Source organism: Lathyrus oleraceus, chromosome 2 (genome assembly GCF_024323335.1).
Source record: "Lathyrus oleraceus cultivar Zhongwan6 chromosome 2, CAAS_Psat_ZW6_1.0, whole genome shotgun sequence".
In the NCBI taxonomy this organism is placed as follows: domain Eukaryota; kingdom Viridiplantae; phylum Streptophyta; class Magnoliopsida; order Fabales; family Fabaceae; genus Lathyrus; species Lathyrus oleraceus.
In genome coordinates, this window is record NC_066580.1 from 68,540,910 (window position 1) to 68,567,541 (window position 26,632).

The window sequence follows — 26,632 nt, forward strand, 5'->3', positions numbered from 1 at the left end:
GTTGTTTTGATATTCTACAATAAAACGGTACTCTCTCCGTTCATTTTTAAGTGTATCTTTTATATAAAAAATTTGTTTCATTTTAAGTGTCATTTTTAAAGTTCAAGATACTATCAATTGTTATTTTGTTAAAATTGCCCCTAATTATTTATTAAAGAGAGAGAGAGAGAGAAAAAGTTAAATATATAAATAAATAGATATGAGTATTATAGGTAAAAAGATAATTATTACTTAAAAAATAATAAATTTGATTAATTTCATTGATATGCGTAAAAAAATCAAAGAAAGACAATTAAATAGGAACGGATGAAGTATTATTTAAAGAAAAAATAAACATCTCTTCATACGAGGGATATTATGTTTATTTTTTTATGAATGTACCTAAGCATCTTTCGAGAAATGCTTTATTAATTATTTGTCATCTAATTAATGAAATACTATATCATGTTTTAAATCATGAGAATTTTGTGTAGGTTTTATAAAATTATTTTTCCACATCACGAATCATTGTAGATCTTCTCTGGAAAGATTTTGATTGTCTATTATATTTATATCCAAAATATTTTCGTTCTAAATTAGATTTTAAAATTGAAAAACGTGTTTTTCTTGACTATGTTTCAAATAAAAAAGGTTACAAATGTTTTAACGTAATCATTAAGAATTTTTTTTTGAAAATATGAATGTTCACTTTATTGAAAATCAATGTAGTAATAACAAAGATAATTGTTTGGAAGTTTTACATGCTCTCAATGATATTATGACAACAAATCATCTGAGGTAAAAGAAACTAATATGCTTAACCTCAAAATCCCAGATAATATAGCATCTGAAATAAGAGGAAAAACACTAATCACAAATCATAGTATTGTACTTAAAGTGCATGCCCATTTTTTTTACAAATATGTTATAGGTCAAACTCTCTCTATAGCAGAACTTCTTTATATAGTGAATGTCTTATGAATAATCTATTTTCTAGTTCTTCATCTGATAAGTCATCTTACTCATTCAATGATTTATTGAATTTGTCTTTTTCTGATATTAATATTTTAATTGTTGTGTGAGAAAAAAATATATTTCTGACCTCAATGTCTCAATTGTTGAGAGGAAAGGTACCCGAACATCCTTTAAACACCAATGTCTAATTACTTATCATATGATAAGTTATCACACACTCACAAGGTAGATGTGTCTAGAATTTCTAATTTGTTTGTGTCCAAAATTACTTAGGAAGCATTAGGTGATCTGAATTGAAAATTAGCAGGGAAAGAAGACATGAATGGTCTAAGAAAAAATAATACTTATACCAACTAATAAAATTAATTCCATCAAAATTCTTCTCTTATGGAAATTTCAACTTGCCACTACATCAATTTTACATTAAAAATGCTTTTGTTGAATGGATAATTACATGACAAGTATAATTAAATTTACCTCCTATTTTGGAAAAGATGATAGACCGCAAGCATACATTTATATGAATATAGTGAAAATCATTGTTCCACTGAGACTATTTGAATTACAAATTTTTGTATATTCGATGATTAGCTAAAACGATGATGTTTTTTATAAATATTTTGATTAATTTAGAATTTTATAAAATATAACCTTAGGATTCCAATTATCTGTCTATGGATTACTCAAGTAAAACCTTGCTTTCGCTTTGTTATGAGAATCATGATATCACATAAATATAGTAAACCATATCTCCTTTTAGAACATATGATTGTGTCATAGATCGATGATTCGCCTACTTTCATAGAGTTAATTCATTTGTTCAAGATCCTTTTAAGAAAATCTATCTTTAAAAATATAGAGTTTTCTCAGTTAAACCAGAGAAAGATTAATGTCTTAATTTAACCGCTTGACCTTTTTAGATTGAATATCAGTCTCCACCTTTCAGTGTATTGACTAATATCTAATGATATCTCTACTTTTGTAGAGATATACGTGAAAAATCCTAAAAGGTCAAACAATCATATAGTTTCTCATAACAAAATTCAAACAAATAGTTTGAATGCAGTCTATCATTTAGACAATCATCACAATCCTAAGTCTATGATGAAATTACTCGCTATTGGTTTTAAAAAATACAAGCATAATCATGAATATAAGTGAAGCTAGAGGAAATATACCTGAACGCATCATATGCTCGAATGTACAACAGAGTTTTCATCGAACTTTATTTATTTTCGAAGAAAAGGAAAAACATCGATAAAATGGGGGGAAGAGAAATGGATAAGGAAGTCGGTTATAAAAAGGGGAAACATTAATATTTTAATCATTGATCTGGTTTATCTTTTCTTTCATTTGTATGTGTCATTGATCTTTTAATCCTCTTAAAACTCTTGAAACATAATGAAAACAAGAAAATGGAAGTAAAGCTGAAACAAAAGAAGCATAATCCTAAATAAAGTGATAGAATAAAATAACTAAAAACAATAAAAACATGACTTGTCAAGAGACATAGTTTGCAGATTGAGAAAATTCTTATATGAATTAAAAAATATCACAAAGGGCCTAGTTAAAATTTTTTGGAGGTGCTGTTAAGAAACATGGTTTCACCCAAAGTCAAGCAGATAGCACTTTATTCTTCAAACATTCACATAAAGGTAAGATTGCTATTTAATAGTATATGTTTATGATATTCTCATGACATGATATGAGATTACTGATCTAGAGAAAAGACTTGAGAGGTTGAATGTGATATCAAGAATCTTGAAAGATTGAAATATTTCCTAGTAATAGAGTTTGTAGGGTCTAAAGAAGGAATATTTCTCAACCATATAAAATATATACTTAATTTACTTACAGAAACATGGATTACGGGGTATAAGACAATAGGAGCACTAGGGAATCCTAATGTAAAACTAAATGCAACATCTGAAGATGAAGTGGTAGATAGAGAACACTATCAACAATGGACTGGTAAACTAATTTATTTGTCACATATAAGGTCTGACATAGACTTTGTAATGAGTGTCATAAGTTAATTTATGCATGCATCAATGCCTGCTCACTTTGAATTTGTTTTCAAAATATTAAGATATATGAAAGGTACTTAAAAAAAAGGGTTGGTGAAAATATTAAGATATTAAGATATTTGATGGCATATACAAGTTGAAGCCTACATAAATGTTGACTCATCTGGTAATATAAATCATTGAAGGTTAACTTCACAGTAATATAACTTTTAGGTGAAAACTAAGTTACATGGAGAAGAAAAAAATAAAATGTTGTAGTCAAAAACAATGCATAGGCTGAATTGCACTCTGTGGCCATGGTTTTTGTGAAATATTATGGACAAAATATTTTATGGATGAATTGAAGATCTCTAGCTCAAAATCAATCAAAGTCTATTGTGATAATAAGACAACTATTTCCATTGCCCATAATCATGTCCTACACAACAGAAAAAAAAACATGTTGAAGTGGACAAACACTTAATTAAATAAAAAATTTAGAGCTGTGAGAATTGTATGTCATATGTACCAACCAGAAGTCAAGTAGAAAATATCCTCAAAAAGATTCTTTCAAAGAGACAATTCGATGACATGGTGAGCAAGCTTGCAATGAATGACATATGCATGACATCTTCAAGGGGAGTGTTGGAATTTATTAAAGTAAATCAACACATAATTAATAGCTCGCTATGGCTAGATGTAAATTGCGATTCTGCATTATGTGTGTTTATCAAATTATAACTTAACATTTATAGGGACAATAATTTCTTTGATAGGGAGAATTATTACTCTGATTTTCAGGCTAGAATAATATTTTATTTTCTCTTTTTATAAGAACAATCTATGATAGAATTCCTATCACAATTTGTCCCAAAGGGATGATAAGTGCTTATAGATCCAACATTGAAGTAGAACATATAATTCAAAACCGCACAACTTTTACGTTAATACATACAAAAAAAAATAAGAAACACTTATGCCTGAAAGATGCTCATATAACCAGTAAGATGCCTCATATCAAATATAGTAGCTTCTCTAACGGCATGATTGAGAACTGTCACTGCATCACATCCTCATACCCATCTATAAAATCCAAGTTTGATGAACAGGAAATGTAACTTGCATCAATATAGCCATGCGACTTATCATTCAAAATAATTCATTTAACCATATGAAGCATGTATATTATGTTGGTGATTTTAGTATCACCCATGATTTTAGTAGTAATGAGATTTACTATAGGGCGATGCAATTATGCGTTAAAGCTTGGAAACGAGTTAGGAGTAGTGCGGAGTGCACGCTCGTAGAGCCAACGTGTAATTGACTGCAAGTAATTGAAAACGGGGTTCCAAGGGGCGTAGCCCCTGGCGGGGTGCGGGGCAGCGCCCTGCCGGGGTCCAAGGGGCAGAGCCCCTGGCTGGGGTTTTGAACGTTTGAACCTTCCCAACCGTTATTACCGTTTTTCTTGAAAAGGTATGACTTTTCGTTTTCAGTTTTCGTTCTCCTATAAAAGGGGGAAATCTGGCCTCGGTTTAGGGTTACACACAAAAAACCATTCTACGTTCCAGAATCTTTCTTTTGCCAGAAACATTCTTTCTTCAAGAATTATCCACACAAAGATTTCGTGAACCCAGGCATAAATAGGATCAAAATACTTTGTTCGGAAAGTGAACGAACACGATTCTTCGAAGATTATCCAGGATTATCAATTAATTATCTAACATATTATAGTATCCTACTAGTACATAGTATTGTTCCACCAATGATGCATAAGTCTCCTGGAGCAAAGAAAAATAAAAAGGAACACCCCTATTAAATTTAAACTCCTCCAAAATGTGTCATTCTATATTTTCCAAGTATATCTCCACACTCATAGTAGTTACCTCAACACTCATTAGTGAAAATGGAAGATGGAATGAAATTGTCTCCTTATGTTATCATTATTAAGGTCAATTCGGGGGGTCAACACGGAGAGCATTTTTTACTTTGTGGTCTTTCTTTTATGAGCAACACACCTTTGTGAGAGACATATCACATACTCATCCAAAACTTTAAGGTGATAGGTGTGTGAGTTCTCCCACTTATAAATGTTCAAGTCTTCACATTCCTAACCAATATGAGACTTCCCCACATTACTCACACTTATAACTCTTTTTCAACAATCACTCTATAAATGCAAATAACAAAGTGGCATCAAGTATGTCGAGAAACATCACACCAGAGGTAGCAAGCCAACATCATTCACTAAACTCACGATTTCATCAAGTATCTGCACTACCCGAAATTTCTTCAACTTCAATGGAATGTGGTCCTGTAATAATTAATTCATAAAATATTAGTTATTTTAAATTAACTACTAATACATAAAATCAAATTAAATTAAAATATTTATACATTTCTCCTCCACAATCAAAAGACAACATTATCATGGTACCTTGTCAACGCTATCACGTCAAAGGATCTTCCCAAAAACTCTTTAAATGTATCATGCTCAATGAACAATGTATGATTGAATCCCTTAACATGTGTCTTTATATCAACATGTTCATTCACTTCAGCATTTACCTCGTCATTATCACTTTTAAAAGTATTCCTTTGTATCTCTTTTACGATAACTTATTATCCACAAATTTATTCGATCCTCCTACAATGAGAACTGATAAGAGCTAATAAGAGCGTATACAAGTACTTTTTTTCTTCAAAACAACCATAAACAAACGAGTACGAGACCGTTCATAAAAATAACTAGAACCTCGTTATCCGAGAAGAATCTTTCTCATAAAAAAAACATAATCCATAATCTATTTAGTAAGGAGAGAGTGAAAGACAAAAAGGAAAAAAAATATTAACCTCTATTATTATTATTCATAGTATGTTTCATTTTGTTAAAAAAATTATATAATTTTTACTTACTAAAATAAATAAATTATGAAACAAAAACCACATCACATAGGAGAGGACACGATTGATTACATGATCACCGAAAAACACTCCACAACAATATTTCCCATCTCCTTCTTCTTCACTCTCCATGGCCTCACTCATAAGACTCTCCATTTCCCTCGACTCCTTCGATTCAACCTCAATCCCCACCCGCACCATTACCTCCATTTCCAAACCTCACCTCCGTCCTTCCAAAACAACCCCACACAACCCCAAAACCGACTCAAAATCACTCAACACTACCATTCGCGCATTAACCAAGAAACAAGACTGGGAAGCCGCAGAGAAACTCGTTCGTCAAATGATGATATCTTCAGATTCTTCCCAGCCACTAACCCATCACGTTTTCAACTCACTCATTTACGCTTCTTCAAAACGCGGTTTACTCAAATTAGCTTCCAAATGGTTCCGAATGATGCTCGATTGTGGCGTTACTCCGAATATCGCGACGTTCGGGATGTTAATGCAGCTTTTCCAGAAGTGTTCCAACATGGAAGAAGCGGAATTTGCTATGTCAGTGATGAGAAGGTTTGGTGTGGTTTGTGAATCTGCTTATTCCTGTATGATTACTATTTATACCAGATTAGGGTTTTATGAGAAAGCTGAAAGTGTAATTGAGTTGATGAAATGTGAAGTTAGGGTTTTTAATGTTGAAAATTGGTTGGTTGTTTTGAATTGTTATTGTCAGCAAGGGAAAATGGTGGATGCGGAACGGTTTTTCGAAGCGATGCAAGAGGAGGCTGGGTATGCTATCTCGAATGTTGTTGTTTATAATACTATGATAACTGGGTATGGGAAGGGGTCGAATATGGATGGTGCGGAGAGTGTGTTTTCGAGTTTGAGTACGAGAGGGATTGAGCCGGATGAAACGAGTTATCGGTCGATGATTGAGGGTTGGGGTAGAGCGGGGAATTATGAAAAAGCGAGGTGGTATTATGAGGAAATGAAGAGGTTGGGGTATAAGCCGTATTCGTCGAATTTGTTTACGATGATGAAGTTGTATGCGAATGAGGGAGATTTGGATGGTGTGGTTGAGATACTTGATGATATGGTGAGATGCGGATGTCATTATTCTTCGATAATTGATATGCTTGTGAGTGTTTATGAGAGAGCTGGGAAGGTTCACGAGTTACCGCGTTTGCTAAAAGGTTCTTTTTATCGGTATGTTTTGGTTAATCAAAGCCGTTGTTCCACTGTGGTTATGGCTTATATGAAGAACAAGATGGTGGATGATGCAGTTAGAGTGTTGAGGGATAAAAAATGGAAGGATTCGAGGTATGAGGATAATTTGTATCATTTATTGATTTGCACTTGTAAAGAGGAAGGATTGCTTGAGGATGCTGTTGGAATATATAAGCAGATGCCGAAAAGGGACGAGGACGAGAAGAAGCTCAACAAGCACATCATTTGCACGATGATTGACATATATAGTATGGTGGGGAATTTCAAAGATGCGGAGATGTTGTATCTCAAGCTGAAGAACTCTTCATCGCATTCGTTGGATGTGATTCCGGTTAGCATTGTCGTGAGGATGTACGTTCGAGCTGGATCTTTGAAAGACGCTTGTTCTGTTTTGGATGATATGGACAAGCGACCTGATATTGTTCCGGACATGTTATTGTTGCGTGATATGTTGTGGATTTATCAGAGATGTAACAGGGTCGATAAATTAGCACAAGTGTACTACAAGATCTCAAAAGATCGGTTGAATTGGGACCAAGAACTTTATATTCGTGTCATAAACTGCTGTGCTCAGGCCCTGCCGGTAGACGAGCTTTCCAGGCTTTTCGACGAGATGCTGCAGCGAGGTTTCATGCCCAACACGATAACATACAATACCATGCTTAATGCTTTCGGTAAAGCGAAGCTTTTCAAGAAGGTAAGGAGGTTGTATTTTATGGCTAAGAAACAAGGCCTGGTGGATGTCATCACTTACAATACTATTATAGCTTCTTACGCGAAAAATAAGGACTTCACCAACTTGTCAAGAACTGTTCACAAGATGCAATTTGACGGCTTCTCAGTTTCTCTTGAAGCCTACAATTCAATGCTGGACGCATATGGAAAAGATGGTCAAATCGACGCGTTTAGAGCTGTCCTGCAAAAGATGAAGGAATCAAATTGTGCTTCTGATCTCTACACATACAACACTATGATCAATATCTACGGTGAACAAGGATGGATTGAAGAAGTCGCCGGTGTGCTCGCAGAGTTGAATGAATGTGGACTTCGTCCTGATTTGTACAGTTATAACACATTGATCAAGGCATATGGAATTGCAGGAATGGTTGAAGAGGCTGTAGATGTGATCAAGGAAATGAGAAAAAATGGAATAGAGCCTGACCAGAAAACATACACTAATCTTATCAATGCACTGACGCGAAATGATAAGTTTTTAGAAGCTGTTAAATGGTCGTTATGGTTGAAGCAGTTGCAATTATGACTTTCATAAACCCATTGACATTTTTTATATGGTCCTGGATTTTATATCCTTATACTTTGAAGATTGACCATTGAGTCCTATTTGAGTATAGTAACTAACCTTTTGCTTCCTATGTACAATTTTTCTGTATATTCTGAGAAATAAGAAGGAAAAAAAATGTATATTATGTGTTGTTGCAGAAGAAATTCATTTCTGTATTTGTTCTCCATAATCGTCCTAGACGAGTCTGTAAAATTAGTATTTGGTCTATGCTTCAGCTTCATTCTCTTAGTGCTTTGATTTTGTTATATACGCTCGATGCACATCCTTTCATCCAGTGTGAGCATTAAGATATAGTTTGCTTTTCAGTTTTGCTAAGATATAAAAGTTTATGTGTCAATGGCCTGGTATGTTTTCATAATTTCAACTCAGGTAGATAAATAGTGTGTCACTACAATGTGACTTTTTTCATGTTTGTAGGTCTTAAGCATTGACTTGTCTTGTGGGGTGGAAAATCTCAAGTATTCTCGATATTTGATAACTGTGATCGAAATTCATATATTGAAGACTTAAGCTGGTATTCATGACAGACAATCAATTCTGCAATTGGCACGTGATTGATGTTAAAATATGTTAAAATGGGCAGTGCAAGTTCACCAGTGAGCATTGGACTTTTGTCCAGATACTCTACATCTCGCTGCTGGTGATGAGATGAAAGTGATGTTGTGAGTTATTAGAATTCTGATGTACTATATTTCATTATCTCCTCGTTCATAAAGATTTTCAACTTAACCAATTAGATTATGCAGGTTCCGTCTATATGGGCTAATAAGGAGTTCAGATGACAGGTTTGCATTTTGTGATAGAAAATGGAAGTCATGGAACTTTGCATTTTGTGAGCTTGTAAGTGTTAAATTAATTTAGACAAACTATATACTCTTCAAAATGTCTTCAACTAAGTCTGAAGATCACACACAAAAAGCTACTACTATACAAGATTACTTGTGAATCTGAAATTATGGTACCTCTAATATTCTTCAACTGGTTAGCAAGCACCTTAGATAACACTTTGTAAATACATTCATCTAACGAGATTGGTCTATATTGTAAACTTTAGAAATGAGAACCTTAAAAATGAAATTCTTACATTGTACTAACTTACTGGTTACATGAAAATCAATCATAACCACCAAGTGCTTCTTGATTCCCTTCTTTATTTATGCTTGCAAAAATAACATTTTAATTAATGCTAATATCATTCTTGACCCCATTTTGAATTATTTTTCTAAACTTCCACAGAAAATTCTCACAATCATTATGCAACTCTTTAATAGATGGGGATCACCTTCAATATAAAATTTATAATCGTTCAAAGAACTCAAACAAAAATCAATACATAATAAAGCATTCTCGGTTAAATCTTGCTACTTGAAACTGATGCAGGAACAAACACGAGTTGGGGATGATGAAATCCTAAATCCGATAATGAAGTTGGTCTGGATTCCATCAAAAGTAAAATTATTTTGCTGGAGACTTTTTTTGGATTGGTTGTCCACAAGATCACAGCTATCTAAAAAAGGCATAATACTTAATGATCATGAAAGGATATGTGCCCTTAGCTTCAACCATGAAGAAGATAGTTCACATCTGATGTTACAATGTGTAAGCTCCAAACGTATACGGCAGGAAATCAATGTATGGCTTGATTCCGACCTGATATGGCAGTAGATAGCAGGGAGAATTTTCTAATATCATTCAAACTTCTCAAAGGCAAGGTAGACAAGAATAGAGAAGGCTTATATGGATGACTGTTTGTTGGTGTATATGGAGTGATAGAAATGCAATTGTGTTTAAAGATGATGCAGGAGATGTGAGTGGGGTGATTTTAACATAAAATTCTGTTCATGGATGTGGCTTGTAATAGATTTTAAATGTAAATTAAAATGTAACTTTTATGAATGGTGTAAGAGAGTTAGAGTACTCCTAGTACTCTTTTGTAAATATAAAAGTTTGCTTATACAAAAATATATGAATCAGATGCATCAACCTCACACCATTATAAAAAAAAGAAAAATACATGAATCAGATGCATCAACCTAACATCATTGATTTTTGAAGTTTTTTCACCTAATAGTGAAAAGTGTCATAAATCTTATCTTTTTTACAATTAATTAGATCATCGGCCAAGATTTTATTGAAAAAATTCAAGTCTCACATTATTAAGAGATAGAGTCTCTAAAAATTTATGTGAAATGATATCTCTAACCTTACTATTCGGTTAATTGTTCACCATTTACATTCGTGCATCAAATCCAAGTTAAGCAAGAATGACTAGGTCAAACTCACTCTAATATTTATATTTATAAATTAAAACTCTAAAAATATCGATGTGATTCTTTTACGATAAAGTTTATAAAAATTGTCCATAGACAGACATACCATCTTTCTTTAAAAAAAACGTTCATCTGAAACAAATTACATATATTTTTATCTTTAAATTGGATAAATTTTTACCTCAATGGATCTATACCATTCTATACTATACTACACCGCAAACACCCTACATCAAACCCTTCTCTTGACTTGTCTCTACCTCTAGTTTGGCACAACCATGTTGATAGTGGAAAGGAAAAAGAGAGAGATGAAGAAGAAAAAAAAGATGAAGTCAGTGCTCGACAAATAGCTGAGGTGGGATGAGGTTGTGGGGGCAGATGGGATAGAAGAAAAGTCATTGCTATTGTATAAAACATAATCATAACCACAAGACTATATAATTTTTCCATTTCGGTTGTCTTTATATATTAACAACACAAATAAACTAATCATAGCCACAAGATATCAATTATATGCCCAAAGAATACTTTCTCAATAATGGATATAAGTAACATAACAATCTATTTTAAAAAATGTGCTGCTTAGCTTATAATGCATGACAAATACTTTGTTCTTTTGCTAAAAAGAAAATACATTGATTGACCCACTAGAGAAAAGAGGGCAATAAATTATATAATACAACAAAAAATTCAGCACAATTGCTTCATCCAATGTCTCTCCAAGGATCTAGAAGTTGAAACTCTTCAAATCTCTGGAAGAAGATTTAACTTGAACTTTGTTCTTTGAGACTAACTATACTATATATATATGTAAATGTTGGATAATAATAGTAAATGTTCAAATTAATTAATAGAATAATAAATAAATAGAACTGTCAGAATGACCAATGAAGCTTTGCTTTGCCATGGTTGCATTTCACTCATGCAACCATCTGTTCCTGCTCTATGTACAGCTGCTCCACCCATGGTGGAAGCATTTCTCTATTCAGATCATACTGCTGTTGCTGCTGATGCTGTTGTTGCTGTCTCGTCTTCTCGGTTGCATACATGTTAGAATTCGAATTCGAATTCTCAGAGGGAACATCCTTCACCAATGAGTTAACCCAAGAGACATCAGGCTCACCGTGTTGGGATGATGCGGTTGATGGTGCCGTGTTGTTTCTGAACCCGAAAGAAGCTGATTTCCTTAGCTTGTTCAGCTCGTCTCCGTTTACGCTCCAGTTGAGTTTCCCGGTGGGGGAACCCCAATCCGAAAGGCCGGAGGAGACTCTGCAGGAAGGGTTGGACGGTGGAGAAAGACCGAGATGGTGAGTTGCTGCGCCGCGGTCAATGAAACTCTGGCTGCGTTGCTTTGCGAAGGCGGCAGACCTGGAGTTCATTACTGCAGCTGCCACGGCAGCCGATGAATCAAACCCGTATGCTGAGGGTTTTCTTACTGGAGAGGAAGGTGTGTTGTTGGATGGATAACTTGCGCGAAGGTGGTTCATGTTCATGTTTTGACGCATCTGCATCGCAGTGGGAGATTGCATCTGTTGTGTGGGTGTTGAAGGTTGCATGGAAAGACCATGTAGTTGAGATAGTAAATTAGGATCAGCAGATGCTAATAGGTCATCGAGGTTAGTTGGATTCATATCAACAATCCTGTTGAATTCGTTGCTCCGGAAAGATGGAGAAGAGATTCTGGCAATCTCTTCAATCATTTGCTGTTGTTGTTGTTGCTGCTGTTGCTGCTGGTGCTGTTGTTGACGGCGAGGACTATCGAGACCGAGCAGTTCCATCTCGAAATCTAGATCCCTGGCACTCAAAGCACTCTTCAACCGGCTACCAGGGAGTTGCAACGATGGTGGAGTCAGGTTTATTTTGTTCTGCCACAAGTTTCCACCATTGGGAGACGATGAACCTGCCAAGGGAGACATGGGCGGCGTTGACACGGTTGACATAGGCATAGATGAAGAACTAAGAGACAACGGACTCATCGATGTCATGTCGAGTGCACTAGCTGAATAAGATTTCGGCGAAGGCATAGCGGACCCAGTGGAAGCATACACAGGACGGAGCTCTTCAGGTTTGTGAGCAAAGAAGCAGACTTTTCTGTTACAGCCAGTCTCGTCCTTGCAAAGCCTTGTTCGGTATTGTGCAGGATGTAGCCATGACTCGAAAACACCGTGCGCATACTCGCAAGAATCACCTTTCTGGCAGGAGCCTTTGCGAAACTCCGGGCAAGGAACACAGCTGTAAGGGTATTTCCTCGGGTCTCTCCTCCTTGCATTCTCACCTGGATGAACAAACGGACACTCAGTCCAATCGTGAGAATAAGCCCGCGAACACGGCTTCACCTTGAAACTATACATCCTAAACTCATCCGATCCATATACACCGTTGTTTATATCCGGTAACGATATATCAATAGGATACTCTTTCTTATCACCACCATCTTTTTTCAAAGGAACATCCATCTCCCCTTGGACGAGTTCGGCACTCACCTCACCTCTCAGAAACAGCTCCAAAACCTTCCTACGCGATTTCGACAAAGCATTAAAACCAGGCACAATCAAATCAACCGGCTTATTCCCACCAGCATCAACACAATCAGCATCCGCCCCAGCCTCGAGCAAAAGCTTGACAACCTCAAACGATAACTCCGAACCACCGGCAACCGCACAATGAAGAGCAGTAACCATATCAGAACCACAAACTCCATTAACATCAACCTTTCCAGTCATAACAATATACTTAACCACCTTGATGCTTCCAAACAAAGAAGCAATCATGAGTGGAGTCCTCTTCTCAGCTCCCATCTCCTTCAACCCAATTCTCCTACCATACCAAAACCCTTCTTCATTCAAATCCAAACCCTTCTCTTCCACTTCTCTCACAAAAGCATCAAAATCATCACAAGCAGACAATTCAAGCAATACTGATGAGTTCTGAATACCCTTCTCAAGCTTACTCTCCATGGCGTAATCTGATGAAGAAACTTTACTCTTTGAACCACTGCACATAATCCAAATCCTGCACAATAAACCAGCACAAACTCAATAAAAACTTCACTATTCACAAACCCATTAAAAAAAATTAAAAATCCCAACTCATAAACAAAATTACCCATTTCTATCAATATCTAAAAAAAAAAACTTTGTTCCAAAATCCTTAAATTTTAGATCCATAAAAGTATTTTCAACTAACCAACACAACAACAATCTAGTATTCCAAAACCCAATCATGGTATAAAAAAAAAGACATAACAATACTAAAACAAAAGGGTACAACACAAAAACAAGTAACAACCTAAACCTAAGATAAAAGTTTGAATCTTTGATCTACCCAAAAAAAACCCACAAAATAATATCCTCAAACCCACCAAAAACAACCTAAGATCAAACAAAAACACATACCTTAGTTAAAACAAAACAGTGAAACAAGCTTTTGTTGTTGTTGATGATGATGTTGGAAGTAAGAGTAATGAAGAAAATAGAGAAAGAAGAGAATGGGTTTATATTGTGAGTTGAAGAGCAACAACAATATGTAGTATGAGAAGAAGAAAAAGGAACAAGATAGGAAAGTGTGACTTTTCTTCCTTACTCTTTCTCTTTGGTCAAAGTCAATTATTCAATGCCAATGCTAACAATGGGACCCACAAGCAGCGTTTGCTTAATGTAAATGAAACTCAAATGAAAATGAAAATGAAAATGAAATTTAAATTCAAATGTAAATTGAAATGCATCTTGTGGAGTGGACCCCATCTTGAATTTACAATATTATCCTCAAGGAGCCTTATGGCTCAACGGGTGTTTTTCACTTTTTAATAATTGTTGTCATAAAAATAGAAAATTCTAACTATTAGTCAAATTGAATATTCGTTCTATTTATTAATTTTTGTCTTGATGATTTAGATGCTGTATTTGTTTTTTAAAGTGTATAGATGGAAACAAATTCTAAATAATTAAGATTGTTGAATGTGTTTATTATTCAATCTTTTCTTTAAGAGGTGATTTCTCATCTTTGCCAACATGACAAGGTTTGGGAACTTTCGTTTGTCAGCAAGGGACACAATTTGAATGGTTTTGATTGATTTTTTTTTGTTAGTATGTTTTATACTTTAATAATCTCTTTAAGAAAATGATGTAAGAGCTGTTAGTTTGATTTAATAATATTATTTGATTTTATTTTAAGAAATATAAATTGTATATAAAAGTTGAAATTTAAGAAATATAAATATAGAATAAACAAAAATGATATTAAATTAAATGATTAATTTATTAAAATAAAAATATTTTAAAATGAAAATATTATTTAAAATATGGATATTAGTTTAAAGTTTTAAAATAAAATATAATTGAGTTTATATGTTTATCATGTCAATATGAATGTCAATATGAATGTCAATATGAAGTGTGTGTCAAATACACGAAATGACAAAATATCGATATCACATTTCTCATCATACATGCAACAAACACATATATCTTGGTAAGTACCTATCATATTCCTATCATGTCATAGAGACTGAATGATCATAGGGAGTGATCATGGAGCATGCATTACATTCCTCTCCCTATGCTCGTAGGGATTTTGAATCGGAGATCGCTTCTATAATTAGGGTTTTTTAACCAGAATGAGTGTTTAGAGACTCTTTTCTTAAGAAAACCTTGTCAGACGACCATTCAGGAACTCTCCTGTTAGGGAAAACTGGTGAGGGCAAGGACCCCGTTGAGAAACCAATGTCTCATCTTGTCTTGACTAAGGCAGAAATAGAAGATTCCCACCAAAGGAGATAACGCGTTGATATCTTCGTCAAAGTATATTGGGGAGTGACTGACCATGAACCTAGTGAAATCGCACGTCATTTGGAAGGCCATGGATAGTTTAATATTGTGTCTTGGATCAGTCCAGATGATCATTATAAATCTAATGAATTGGCCCGCAAAGGACTTTGGTTAGTTGAGTCAGCTAATGCCAATAGATATCATGGGTGGTTATCGAAGTGGTTGGGACTCATTCCATATTGAATATTGTTGAGGCTATATCGAATGTTGACATTATGGTTGGTAACTCATTGGATTGGTTGATTCGCCTAGTATGCCCTGAGGAGAGGATATGCAACTCTTTCGAGGGTTGTTCGGTTCCTGTATATGAATGCCTCTTCATTAGGTTGGGGACATGTTTGCCCTTCTCTGATTTTGAGGTGGTCGTGATGGACCATTTGAGAGTTGCCCCCTCGCAGCTTCATCCGGGACCTTGGGATTTCCTGAAGGTGTTCCAACTTTACGTCGAGTATAAATCTTGGAAGCCTTTTCTGAAGCTCTTTTTTTTTATCTTTTTTCCGTATCACGTGCCTTTCAGGATGATGCATGGGATCAAGGATTGGTCTTCCTTAGCCCCCGGGTGCCTTGGTTTGGCTCTTTAACTACTTACTAGGGTAATTTTCTTGAATGTTTCATGCTGGTGAAACTCGTTACTCCCGAGACACATTTTTCCTTTTGTTTATCTTTGCCCTTAGTGGGATGTGCCCGTTCTTGAAAAAGCGGTTTCCTGAAGTACTGGTATATAACTCATTTTTGTCTGCCTCTTTCTTCTTACCATTGCGAACTAAGGCTTATGTCCTCCAAGGAGGTGAACATGAAAAAGGCATTGTGCGTTTGATATCAAGGGCTTGACTATGAAAAGGGTTTGGTCTTGACAAGGTACCCCATTCTCAATGAAAGAAGAAGTGAATAGATCGTTGCGCAATAATCAATGCCCCCGATCGTGCCGAGCGGTAGAAAATATACAATGAGGATAAGGGACCCAGAGGGCCTTTTTTTTAACAAGTGTAACTTATGTCTTGCAGATAATATGGATCAATTGTAAAAGGCTCCCGTGTTCGCCAAGGACCAGGGTCTTACGACTGGCTTATGTGGACGGGTACTAGTGACTCGTATTGCTGCTACTATTTATGCTCAAGTGGTTCGGGCACCAACTATAGTTGTTGCCCTGCTAATAATGGCGAATATTATCTCGAGTATAACTCCAAAGGTGGAACAACTGATCACTAAAGCGACCAACTTCTCTGTTCGTGAGCCTTCACCATTTCCTTCTCCTATCAAGAGGAATTAGACAAACAGCTTATTCACTCCTGTTAAGGGATGTTCTTCTAAGAGGGCTCATTTGATGGGAGACGCTGAGTCGGAGACTCTCACTCCTTTCTTTCGGCTTCCTTCCATTATTCCATCTTGGTTGCCCAACTTATGAGGTTGAAGGCTTCTTTTGCCGAGGAAGATGGACGTTGGATGGAAGCTTCTAAAGGTCCAGCAGAAGTGTGTCGTGAGTTCGAAATGGATCGGAAAATTCTTCAACAAAAGAAGGATGATTGGGTCAATGCTTTGAAATACCTTGATGAGGAAGAGACTGCCACACGACAGAAATCTCAAGAATTCCTTCAGCGGGTTATGGAAGTCATCTATCGGGTCCATGATCAAATGTTGAAGCAGACGCGAGGATTTTGTCCCGACCTTTTTGTCACTACTAGTCAGCTCGATCATTTCCAAGTGATTCCTAGAGAGTACTTCGGAGGTGGTCCGAGTGCTTCAGTGTTGGGCGCTGATGTTTGAGGGTTTTTGCGTTCCTCTTTCTCTTTTATTTTTATTTTGTTCCTGTAAGATTTTGTCAGACTTTTGTACCTTGGTTTGTAAACAATGTTTATTTATAGTATTACCTTTCACATGCTTGTGATTTTAGTTTTATATTGCGCTTTTTTTAATCATGATTATCCGGATATTGAGAGCTAAAGAACGTTAGGGTTCGATTTTGAGCCTTGAAATTTGTAGAGTTGTTTGATATAAGGAGTGATAAAGAATATTTTCTTAAAGTCTAAGTAACCTTAAGTTCTTTGTGATGCCATATTTGGCTACTTTGTTTGTGAGCATGCCGCTTTAAGATGTATGTGTCGTCTTGGCGGAATGCTGAGTCAGTAAAATGTGGTTGCAATTGGAATGTGCTTGCATAAGTGAAGTGTTTGTTCAGTTCGATGTGTTTGTATATTGGATTCATACTGGTGACACATGAGCTCAACTATAAGCTTTTATGTTTTAAATTGCACATGTAATAATTTTTCATGGAATTGGCTAGACGCGAATATACTTTGAATCATATCCATAGGAATAAAGTACAAGCCTGGTTAAATGCAGTTATACTTTGAATCATACTTAAAGGCGAGGGACATGAAATTGGCTAGATACGACCATACTTTTGAACTACTCTTCGCGTCACATATGATCATTCCCCGACCAAGGGTAAATGATCCCCGTCCGTCTCCCCAAGGTACAAGCTCTAATCGAGATGGGCGTCTCCAGGATCCACCACTCACGTCCATTGGATTGGCTAAATCTAAAAAAAATTGGGGGGGGGGGTGTTTCTACTACACGTGGATGCGTGTAGTTCTTTGACAACTGAGCATTTGAATGTTGTATTAAAACGTGTAAAGCATCTCCGAAGCACCCATAGGAGAATTGTTTGTTGTAGTCGGCATAATTTATTGATGACAAATGTGTTCCACCTGAAATGATAAGATGGTAAGTGATGATGATGATTTTCCTCTTCTAGTCATATGCATGCCTATATCTTTGTTCTCCTTTAACTCCTTCAACCTTGAGCTAAACCCTTCCTCTATTAATTGAGATTCTTGTGAAGTTTCTCCATCAAAGATAAGCATGGTTCTTGCATCAAGAAAGAATGGAGATCATATAGAAGAAAATAAAAATTAGATGATGATATGGTTGGAATTTACTTGCCTTGCCATAGTGATAGAAGAGAGTTTTTCGTCATCTTCTTTTTTTTTCTTTTCTTTCCATGCTTATTCTTCCATTGGGAGGAGGATAGTGGACAACATATATCATGCCTTACCTAGCCAAAGACCATTCATTTTACCCTTCACTAACTTAAGGAACCCTCTAATGCTTTTTTGTTCAAATGAATTGATTAATATTTTAAACATGATTTTCATTAACTTCACACTTCTACTTGACTTAATACACTATGTTGAATTATTTAGAATTGACAAAAATATTCTTAATAATATTATTTTATTTTATTTTAAGAAATATAATTTGTATATAAAAGTTGAAATTTAATAAATATAAATATTAAATAAACAAAAACGAATATGATATTAAATTAAATGATTAATTTATTAAAATAACTGTATTTTAAAATGAAAATATTATTTAAAATATGGATACTAATTTAAAATTTTAAAAATAAATATAATTGAGTTTATATGTTTATCATAGCGTGTCAAATATATGAACCGACAAAATATCGATATCATTTCTCATCATACATGCATCAAACACATATCTCGGCAAGTGTTTATCATGTCCCTATCATATCATAGAGAGTGAATGATTATAGGGAGTGATCATGGAGCCTGCATTACATTCATCTCCCTATGTTCGTAGGGATTTTGAATTGGAGATCACTTATCTAATTAGGGATTCCAAAACAGAATGAGTGTCTAGAGACTCCTTTCTTGAGAAAACTTTGTCAGGCGTCTATTCAAAAACTATCATGTTAAGGAAAACTGGTGAATGCGAGGACCCTGTTGAGAAACCAATGTCTCTTCTGGTCTTGACTAAGGCAGAAATAGAAGTTGTCCGACAAGGAGGGAGTGTGTTGATATATTCGTTAAAGTATATCGGGGAGCGACTGACCATGAACCTACCGATGTTGAAATCGCACGTCATTTGGAATGCTATTGACAATTTAATATTATGTCTTGGATCAGTCTCGATGATCATTATAAAGCTAATGAACTGGCCCGCAAGGGACTTTGGTTAGTTGACCCGACTAACACAAATAGATATCACGGGTGGTTGCCTAAGTGGCTAGGACCCATTTTTACATATCGAATATTGTTGAGGTTATAGCGAATGCTGAAATTATGGTTGGTAACTCATTGGATTGGTTGATTCTCCTAGTAGACCATGAGGATAGGATATGCAACTCTTTCGAGGATTTTTCGGTTCATGTATATGAATGCCTCTTCATTATGTTGGGGATATGTTTGCTCTTCTCTAATTTTGAGGTGGTCGTGATGAACCGTTTGAGAGTTTCCCCCTCGCAGCTTCATCCCGGACTTAGGATTTTATGAAGGTGTTCCAACTTTGTGGCGAGTATAAATCTTGAAAGCCTTTTTTGAAGCTCTTTTTATCTTTTTTCCGTGGTGTGTACCTCTCAGGATGATGCATGGGATCATGGATTGGTCTTTCTTCGCCCACATATGCCTTAGTTTGGCCCTTTAACTATTGGCTAGGGTAATTTTCTTGAATGTTTGATGCTGGTGAAACCCGTTACTCCCGAGGCACATTTTGCCTTTTGTTTGTCTTTTACTCCAGTGGGATGTGCCCGTTCTTGAAAAAATGGTTTCCTAAAGTACTGGTATATAACTCATTTTTGTCTACCTCTTTCTTCTTACCATTGCGAACTAAGACAAATGTCCTCCAAGTAGGTGAAAATGAAAGAGGAATTGTGTGTTTGATATCGAGGGCTCAACTATGAAGATTGGTTTGGTCTTGACAAGGTAGCCCCTTCTCAACGAAAGAAGAAGTGAATAGATGGTTACACGATGATCAATGCCCCCAGTCGTGTCGAGTGGTAGAAAATCTTTGGTGAGGATGGGGGACCCAAGTTTTTTTTAACAAGTTTAATTTGTGTCTTGCATATAACATAGATCAGTTGTAGAAGGCTCTCGTGTTCGCCAAGTGAAATTCTAGTAACAGACTATCGATGTCACACTGGATGTTATGACATCCAATTCTGCGCAGACAAGTATGATGCAGAACGTAAATGTAAAGGACAATAAATAACACAAACAATTGTTTACCCAGTTCGGTGACAAACACACCTACGTCTGGGGGCTACCAAGCCAGGGAGGAAATCCACTATAAGCAGTATTAATTCAGGACTTAAACCAACTGTTTAATCCTATCACTTAAGACCTACCCAATGCAATTTCAATCTTAAACTAAGACCAGAGTTCCTACTCCCTCCCCCTCAATCACCACAATGATTACAACCTTTAATTAGTTTAAAGTCAATGGTGAAGTTATACTTCAAACAACTCTTGATTGTGCTTAACAACTTTAATCAAGAAATACAACACTCACGCTTAAAAGCTTAGAGTGACACAACAATTACAACTCAATGAACACCCTAGTCCAATGCAATCATCTAGGTGATAATTTCTTGGCTCACAAGTTAAACCTAATACACGACACAACTAAAATACAGCAGTGAAATATGATGATATAATAAATGCTTCACGCTTCAAACCCATGAGTTGCTGAAAGTAGGATTGCCATCCTTTTATAATGCAACACTTGGGCCTTGTACTTGTATTTCCTAAAATTAAGGTTAAGCAAGTTAACCTAATTTCCACATATTAGGGTGCTACCAAATAGGCTATATGTTAGGCCTCTTAATTGTAGCTTAGTTGTTAGTTTCCTGGATTTTAGCTCAGCTGTTAGATTCCTGAAAAATAGCCTGAGAAAAATACTGAAACAGAAAAACTAACTAGCCTATATTTTAGCATATGCTGTCAGGAGTGAATGTCATAACATTCAGTTTGACGTCCAGAACATAGGCCATATGCTAGGTCTGTTATTCTCCTGAAAACAGAATGAAATACATACTAAACTGTAACAGAAAAAAACCATCTTGCCTATAATTCAGTATCTGCTGTCAAGTATGAATGTCATAACATTCAGTTTGACATTCAGACAATAGGCTATGTGCCAGGTATGTTATTCTCCTTAAAAACAGACTGAACTAAATACTGAGCTATAACAGAAAAACCAACTATTGTATAGTTCAGTATCTGCTGTCAGGGATGAATGTCATAACATCCAGTTTGACATTCAGTAAATCCTGCATTAGCTAATCCTACAGCATACTACTCAAGCATGTCATGACATTAGTCAAGACATCAGAGTACAGTTAGTGTTTTAACACAAAATGCAGCCAATCAAAAACATCTACAAACTCCCCCTTTGGCAAATTTTTGCTAAACCAACTTGGCATCACAACAGAGTTCACAGCAGCGGAAAAAACACACATCCAAGCATAGAGTTACATTAGCTAATACACTTATCACACATAGAAGTTGAAAAAAACTTCAAACAGAAGCAGCACAAGTAGATAGCAAACACCAACACACTCATCACACATAGAAGTTAAACTTCAAGCTAGCAAACATCAACACACTCATCACACATAGAAGTTAAACTTCAAGCTGCAACATAACCTCTGGATTAGAGGACCTTCAACTTCAAATAGATCTGTTCAAGCAAATAACAAATCTGTTGTCCTGGGGTACAGGTGTTACTCCCCCTTTTTGTCAAAAATGTTGCCAAAGCAACACTTAATATTACAGATCAAAACAAAATAAAATTACACAATTTTCAAAAACACAGGAAATGATCTAGTTATCTGACTCAGAGTCAGCATCATCATCTGTCCCATCCTCAGGATTGGCATCTGCTTCTCCCTCTTCACCTTGTCTTTCATCTCCTTCTGCAGTAACAACAGCTTCACCAAGCACATCACCTTCAGTCATCTCCAACTTGATAATCAATTTTTCCAAATTGAGCTTCCTTGCCTCTAACTCCTTGCACGTTTCTTTGAGTATTGCAATGACAGCAGCTTTACCTGGTTGATTGCATACACTTGATGTCTCTCCTGTTGCCATGGCAATGTCAGGAACATGCGTACCTAGGAACAATTTATGATTGAAGGCCAAAGGGTTGTCTCTTCTCTTCACAGAATCATTCTCTGTTAATATGTTTGGAAATTGATTCAACACAATACCACATATGAGGGAAGGAAAGGCTATAGGCCCCTTCACACTGAAGCTTCCTGCATGCTTCAAAGTTTGATAAAAAATATAGGATCCATAGTCAAAATTGGCTTTGGTTCCAATAGCATATATGAACTTTCCAAGCATTATAGCCACTGTAGATTTATGATTAGTGGGCACCCAGTTAGCAGCTCCAATTTTTTGCAGCATTGCATACTTGACACTTAGTTTGCTGGCCACCAACTTACCTTTGAGAGGCCACTTCCTGACTTGATTAGCAGTGATGACTTGACAGATTTTGTTGTCGGTCACCTCAAGCTCAGGTTGAGCTACATCAGGCCTTCCCAAATACATGTTGATTACTGAGGGAGAGAAGTTTACACACTTGCCTCGCACATATACTTTTCTGAATTCCTTCGACTTTCCATCAGCACATTCTTTAGACACATTGATAATAAATTCCTTTACTAACATCTCATAGCACTTTGAGAACTGAGTCACAGTCTTCATTAAACCTGCCTCTTGAATAAGGTCCATAATCTCCTTACATTCCAGGACATTCTGAGCCAATTCCCTTTCCAAAGCCAGCCTCTTCTGATAAACATATTTCCACCTGTTTACACTTGAAGCAAAATGGAACGATATGTTGTCAATTGGTACCTCAGGGATACTAGCTGCAAGCTTGCTAGTGGTTGGTTTCTTCTTTGACAGAGTGGCAGTGACATCACATGGAACATCTGAGTCAGACTCCACAACAACAGACTTGGTCTTCCTTTTCTTGGGCACCCCTTTGCTCCAAGATTTTGTTGGACCATGACCTTTCCTCTTGAGGGAACTCTCTGCCACCTTTAGATTGGGAGAGGTTGGCACATCAATCTTCTTTCTAGGGGACCTTTGAGCCACTATTTTCTTTTCTCTCCTAGTCCTAACCCTTTTGGCTATGCTAGGGACAACTGAGGACAACAACTCATTATCAGAAAATTCCTCCAGGTCTACTGTTTCAGCTTCATAGTTAGGGTTGTCACTGACATCATGAGTGACACGGACTTCCTCACCACCCACATTATCTAAGGGTTTGTCAATATTTGACCCCTTATGAGCATCAGTTTGCTCAGCATCATCAGAGACATTCTTTCCTAAAGAGACTGTATTTTCTTGACAAGCAACATTATCAGGTACAATAATGTTTAAGGGAATTGAAACCCCAAGGACCTTATGATTACCAGATAGTATTCCAGTCACCATAGTTGCAATGGCATTGTGAACATACCTGAAACCTTCTCTGGTTTATTCATCAAGCGCGATTGTTGAGGAGAAGCTTGATACAATTTCTTTAGGTCTTCTTGCATGTGAGGTATTCGCAGAGTCAGCAACAGGATCTTCCCTGTTAGGGTTGCATGATTCAGAGCTAGAGGAATCAGACATGTTCTTGGAGGACGATAAGTTGAATTGGTGCGACATGATGAATATCTTAGAGGCGAAATGAAAAGTTTCTTTGAGAGAAAGCTTGCGAGACTGAAAGTTGAAACGATGGAAGAGGTAACGCTTGTTGCACGAGCAATATCTATTATTTGTTGACCAATCAGAGCACACTCTCAAATGTTTAATAATTTGAATTATTAAATAGGAAATAACTAACATCATTAGTTGCTATAATACCTCAGAAGGATACATTCCCACTTTTCCCCTTAAATTTTCAAACTGAGTAGCATCCAATGTCATGACATTCTGAGTGACATTGTGCTCAGTCTGCATCTGGTTCATCCATACCAGTGGGGAACAACTGCTACCAGATGCTAGGTACTTAGCTTCTGCAGTGGATAATGATACACAATTCTGTTTCTCCCTTGCAACTACACCATTTTGATGAGGACTAATAGGTGAGGACAACTCATGACTTTCAATCTGCACAGGTAGCATTAAGTCCATGGGCAAAAGTTCCAGAGTTTTTGATGTTTTTGGATGTCCAATCTTGGGATGTGACATCTTGGTTAGCTTGCCCACCTGACATTTTCCACAGACTTTTCTTTCATCCATAAGCAGATTTGGGATTCCTCTAACTGCTTCCTTGGATATGATCTTCTTCATTCCTCTTAAATGAAGTTGTTCAAGTCTTCCATGCCAAAGCTTCACTTCCTGTTCTTCCTTGGCTAAGGGGCACTTTGAGGAGTAGTTTGAGACTTTAGATTGCCACAGATAGCAGTTATCTTTGGATTTGGATCCTCTCATAACTTCCTGATTACCTCCATTCATCACAAGACATACTTCCTTAGTGAACTATACATTGAAGCCTTGATCACATAGCTGGCTTATGCTGATGAGATTAGCAGTTAGTCCTTTTACTAACAACACATTATTCAGTTCTGGAACTCCATAACAGTCCAGCTTATCAACACCTTTGATTTCTCCTTTAGCTCCATCACCAAATGTCACATACCTGGTAGTATGAGGTTGTATATCTACCAATAAGTTACTCATCCCATTCATATGTCTTGAGCAGCCACTATCAAAATACCAGTCTTCTCTGGTAGATGCCCTTAGAGATGTGTGAGCTAGTCTAGCAACCCATTGTTGTTTCTTGATGGGGGCATTATGCTTAGATGCCTTCTGCTTAGGTCTGACTTGAGGGGTCTGGTTAGGATAACCATGCAACCTGTAGCAGAAGGGTTTTATGTGACCAAATCTACCACAGTAGTGACATCTCCATCTCTGAAATTTCTTCTTCTGATGGTTACTCCTCCTGTTTCCCTGATGTTGTGACATTGGTTGTGACTTCTGCTTGATTTTCTGAACTTCAGCCTTTGAGCTTTTGAGTTTAGTTGAGGATTTCTTAACAAAGCCTAAATCAGACATGGTTCCTGACTTCTGTCCCACCTTTAGAATCTCTTCCAAAGTGTCAGTTCCTTTATTCAGCATTCTGATGGATTTTGTCATTTGATCTAGCTTAGAGGTCAGCAAGGTTATCTCACCATTTAGACCATTTATGACTGTCAGATGCTTCTTTTTCTTAGCTTCCAGCTCCTTGATGAGTTTCTTCAGCTTTTCTCCTTGTATACACACTTCTGCACTTTTGACACATAGCTCTTTATATGAAGCAGCAAGTTCATCAAATGTAAGTTCATCTCCACTTGAGTCATCATCAGAGGCACAGACACTAGTTAGTGCAATGACATGTTTAGCAAATTCTCCTTCAGATTCACTCTCAGAGTCTCCTTTAGACCAGGTGACAGATAGTCCCTTCTTTTGCATCTTGAGGAAGGTAGGGCATTCAGCTCTAATGTGACCAAAACCTTCACATCCATGGCACTGGATTCCCTTGCCTTGGTTGAACTTTTCTTCAGATTTTAATCTTCTACTGATGTCAGATGAAGAGTTCTTGACATTAGGTCTGCCCTTTTGATCAACCTTCTTTATGAACTTGTTGAACTGTCTTCCAAGCATGGCTATAGCTTCTGATATGCTTTCATCACCTCCAATATTTCCTTCTTCTGAATCCTCTTCAGTATTTGATACAAAAGTTATATTTTTGTTTTTCTTTTCAACATCCTCACACAAGCCCATTTCAAAGGTTTGGAGAGAACTAATAAGCTCATCAACCTTCATATTGAAGATATCTTGAGCCTCTTCTATAGCAATGACCTTCATGGCAAATCTCTTGGGCAATGATCTGAGAATCTTTCTTACAAGTTTTTCTTCAGACATTTTCTCTCCTAAGCCACCAGAAGTGTTGGCAATTTCAATAATATTCATGTGGAAGTCATGAATAGTCTCATCCTCTTTCATCCTCAGATTTTCAAACTTGGTGGTCAGCATCTGAAGTTTAAACATCCTCACCTTGGAGGTACCTTCATGAGTTGTTTTGAGAGTATCCCAAACTTCTTTAGCCAGCTCACAGTGATGCACCAGTCTGAAGATGTTCTTATTTATCCCATTGAACAGTGCATTCAATGCCTTAGAATTTCCAAGGGCTAATGCCTCTTGCTCTTTGTCCCACTCTTCTTCAGGAACTTGCATAATGATTCCATCTTTACCTGTCTTCGTTGGATGTTCCCATCCTTTGTTGACAGCTCTCCAGACCTTGCTATCCAGAGACCTCAAGAAGGCTATCATACGAGGTTTCCAGTCATCATAGTTAGAACCATCC

General features: G+C 36.5%; 2 protein-coding genes across 2 annotated transcripts; one reads left to right on the forward strand and one right to left on the reverse strand.

Annotated features, from left to right (window-relative positions):
• The first annotated feature begins 5,910 nt into the window (after positions 1 to 5,910).
• LOC127118142 (pentatricopeptide repeat-containing protein At4g30825, chloroplastic) lies at positions 5,911 to 10,284 on the forward strand. Its single transcript, XM_051048290.1, has 4 exons — positions 5,911 to 8,431; positions 8,806 to 9,050; positions 9,135 to 9,228; positions 9,769 to 10,284. The coding sequence occupies exon 1, from the start codon at positions 5,992 to 5,994 to the stop codon at positions 8,344 to 8,346; it is 2,355 nt and encodes a 784-aa protein (XP_050904247.1). The 5' UTR covers positions 5,911 to 5,991; the 3' UTR covers positions 8,347 to 8,431; positions 8,806 to 9,050; positions 9,135 to 9,228; positions 9,769 to 10,284.
• Positions 10,285 to 11,220: 936 nt separating this feature from the next.
• On the reverse strand, positions 11,221 to 14,250 carry LOC127118143 (zinc finger CCCH domain-containing protein 29). The gene is made up of 2 exons (XM_051048291.1): positions 14,054 to 14,250; positions 11,221 to 13,670 (listed from the first exon to the last, which is right to left on the reverse strand). The coding sequence occupies exon 2, from the start codon at positions 13,658 to 13,660 to the stop codon at positions 11,579 to 11,581; it is 2,082 nt and encodes a 693-aa protein (XP_050904248.1). The 5' UTR covers positions 13,661 to 13,670; positions 14,054 to 14,250; the 3' UTR covers positions 11,221 to 11,578.
• Positions 14,251 to 26,632: the final 12,382 nt, after the last annotated feature.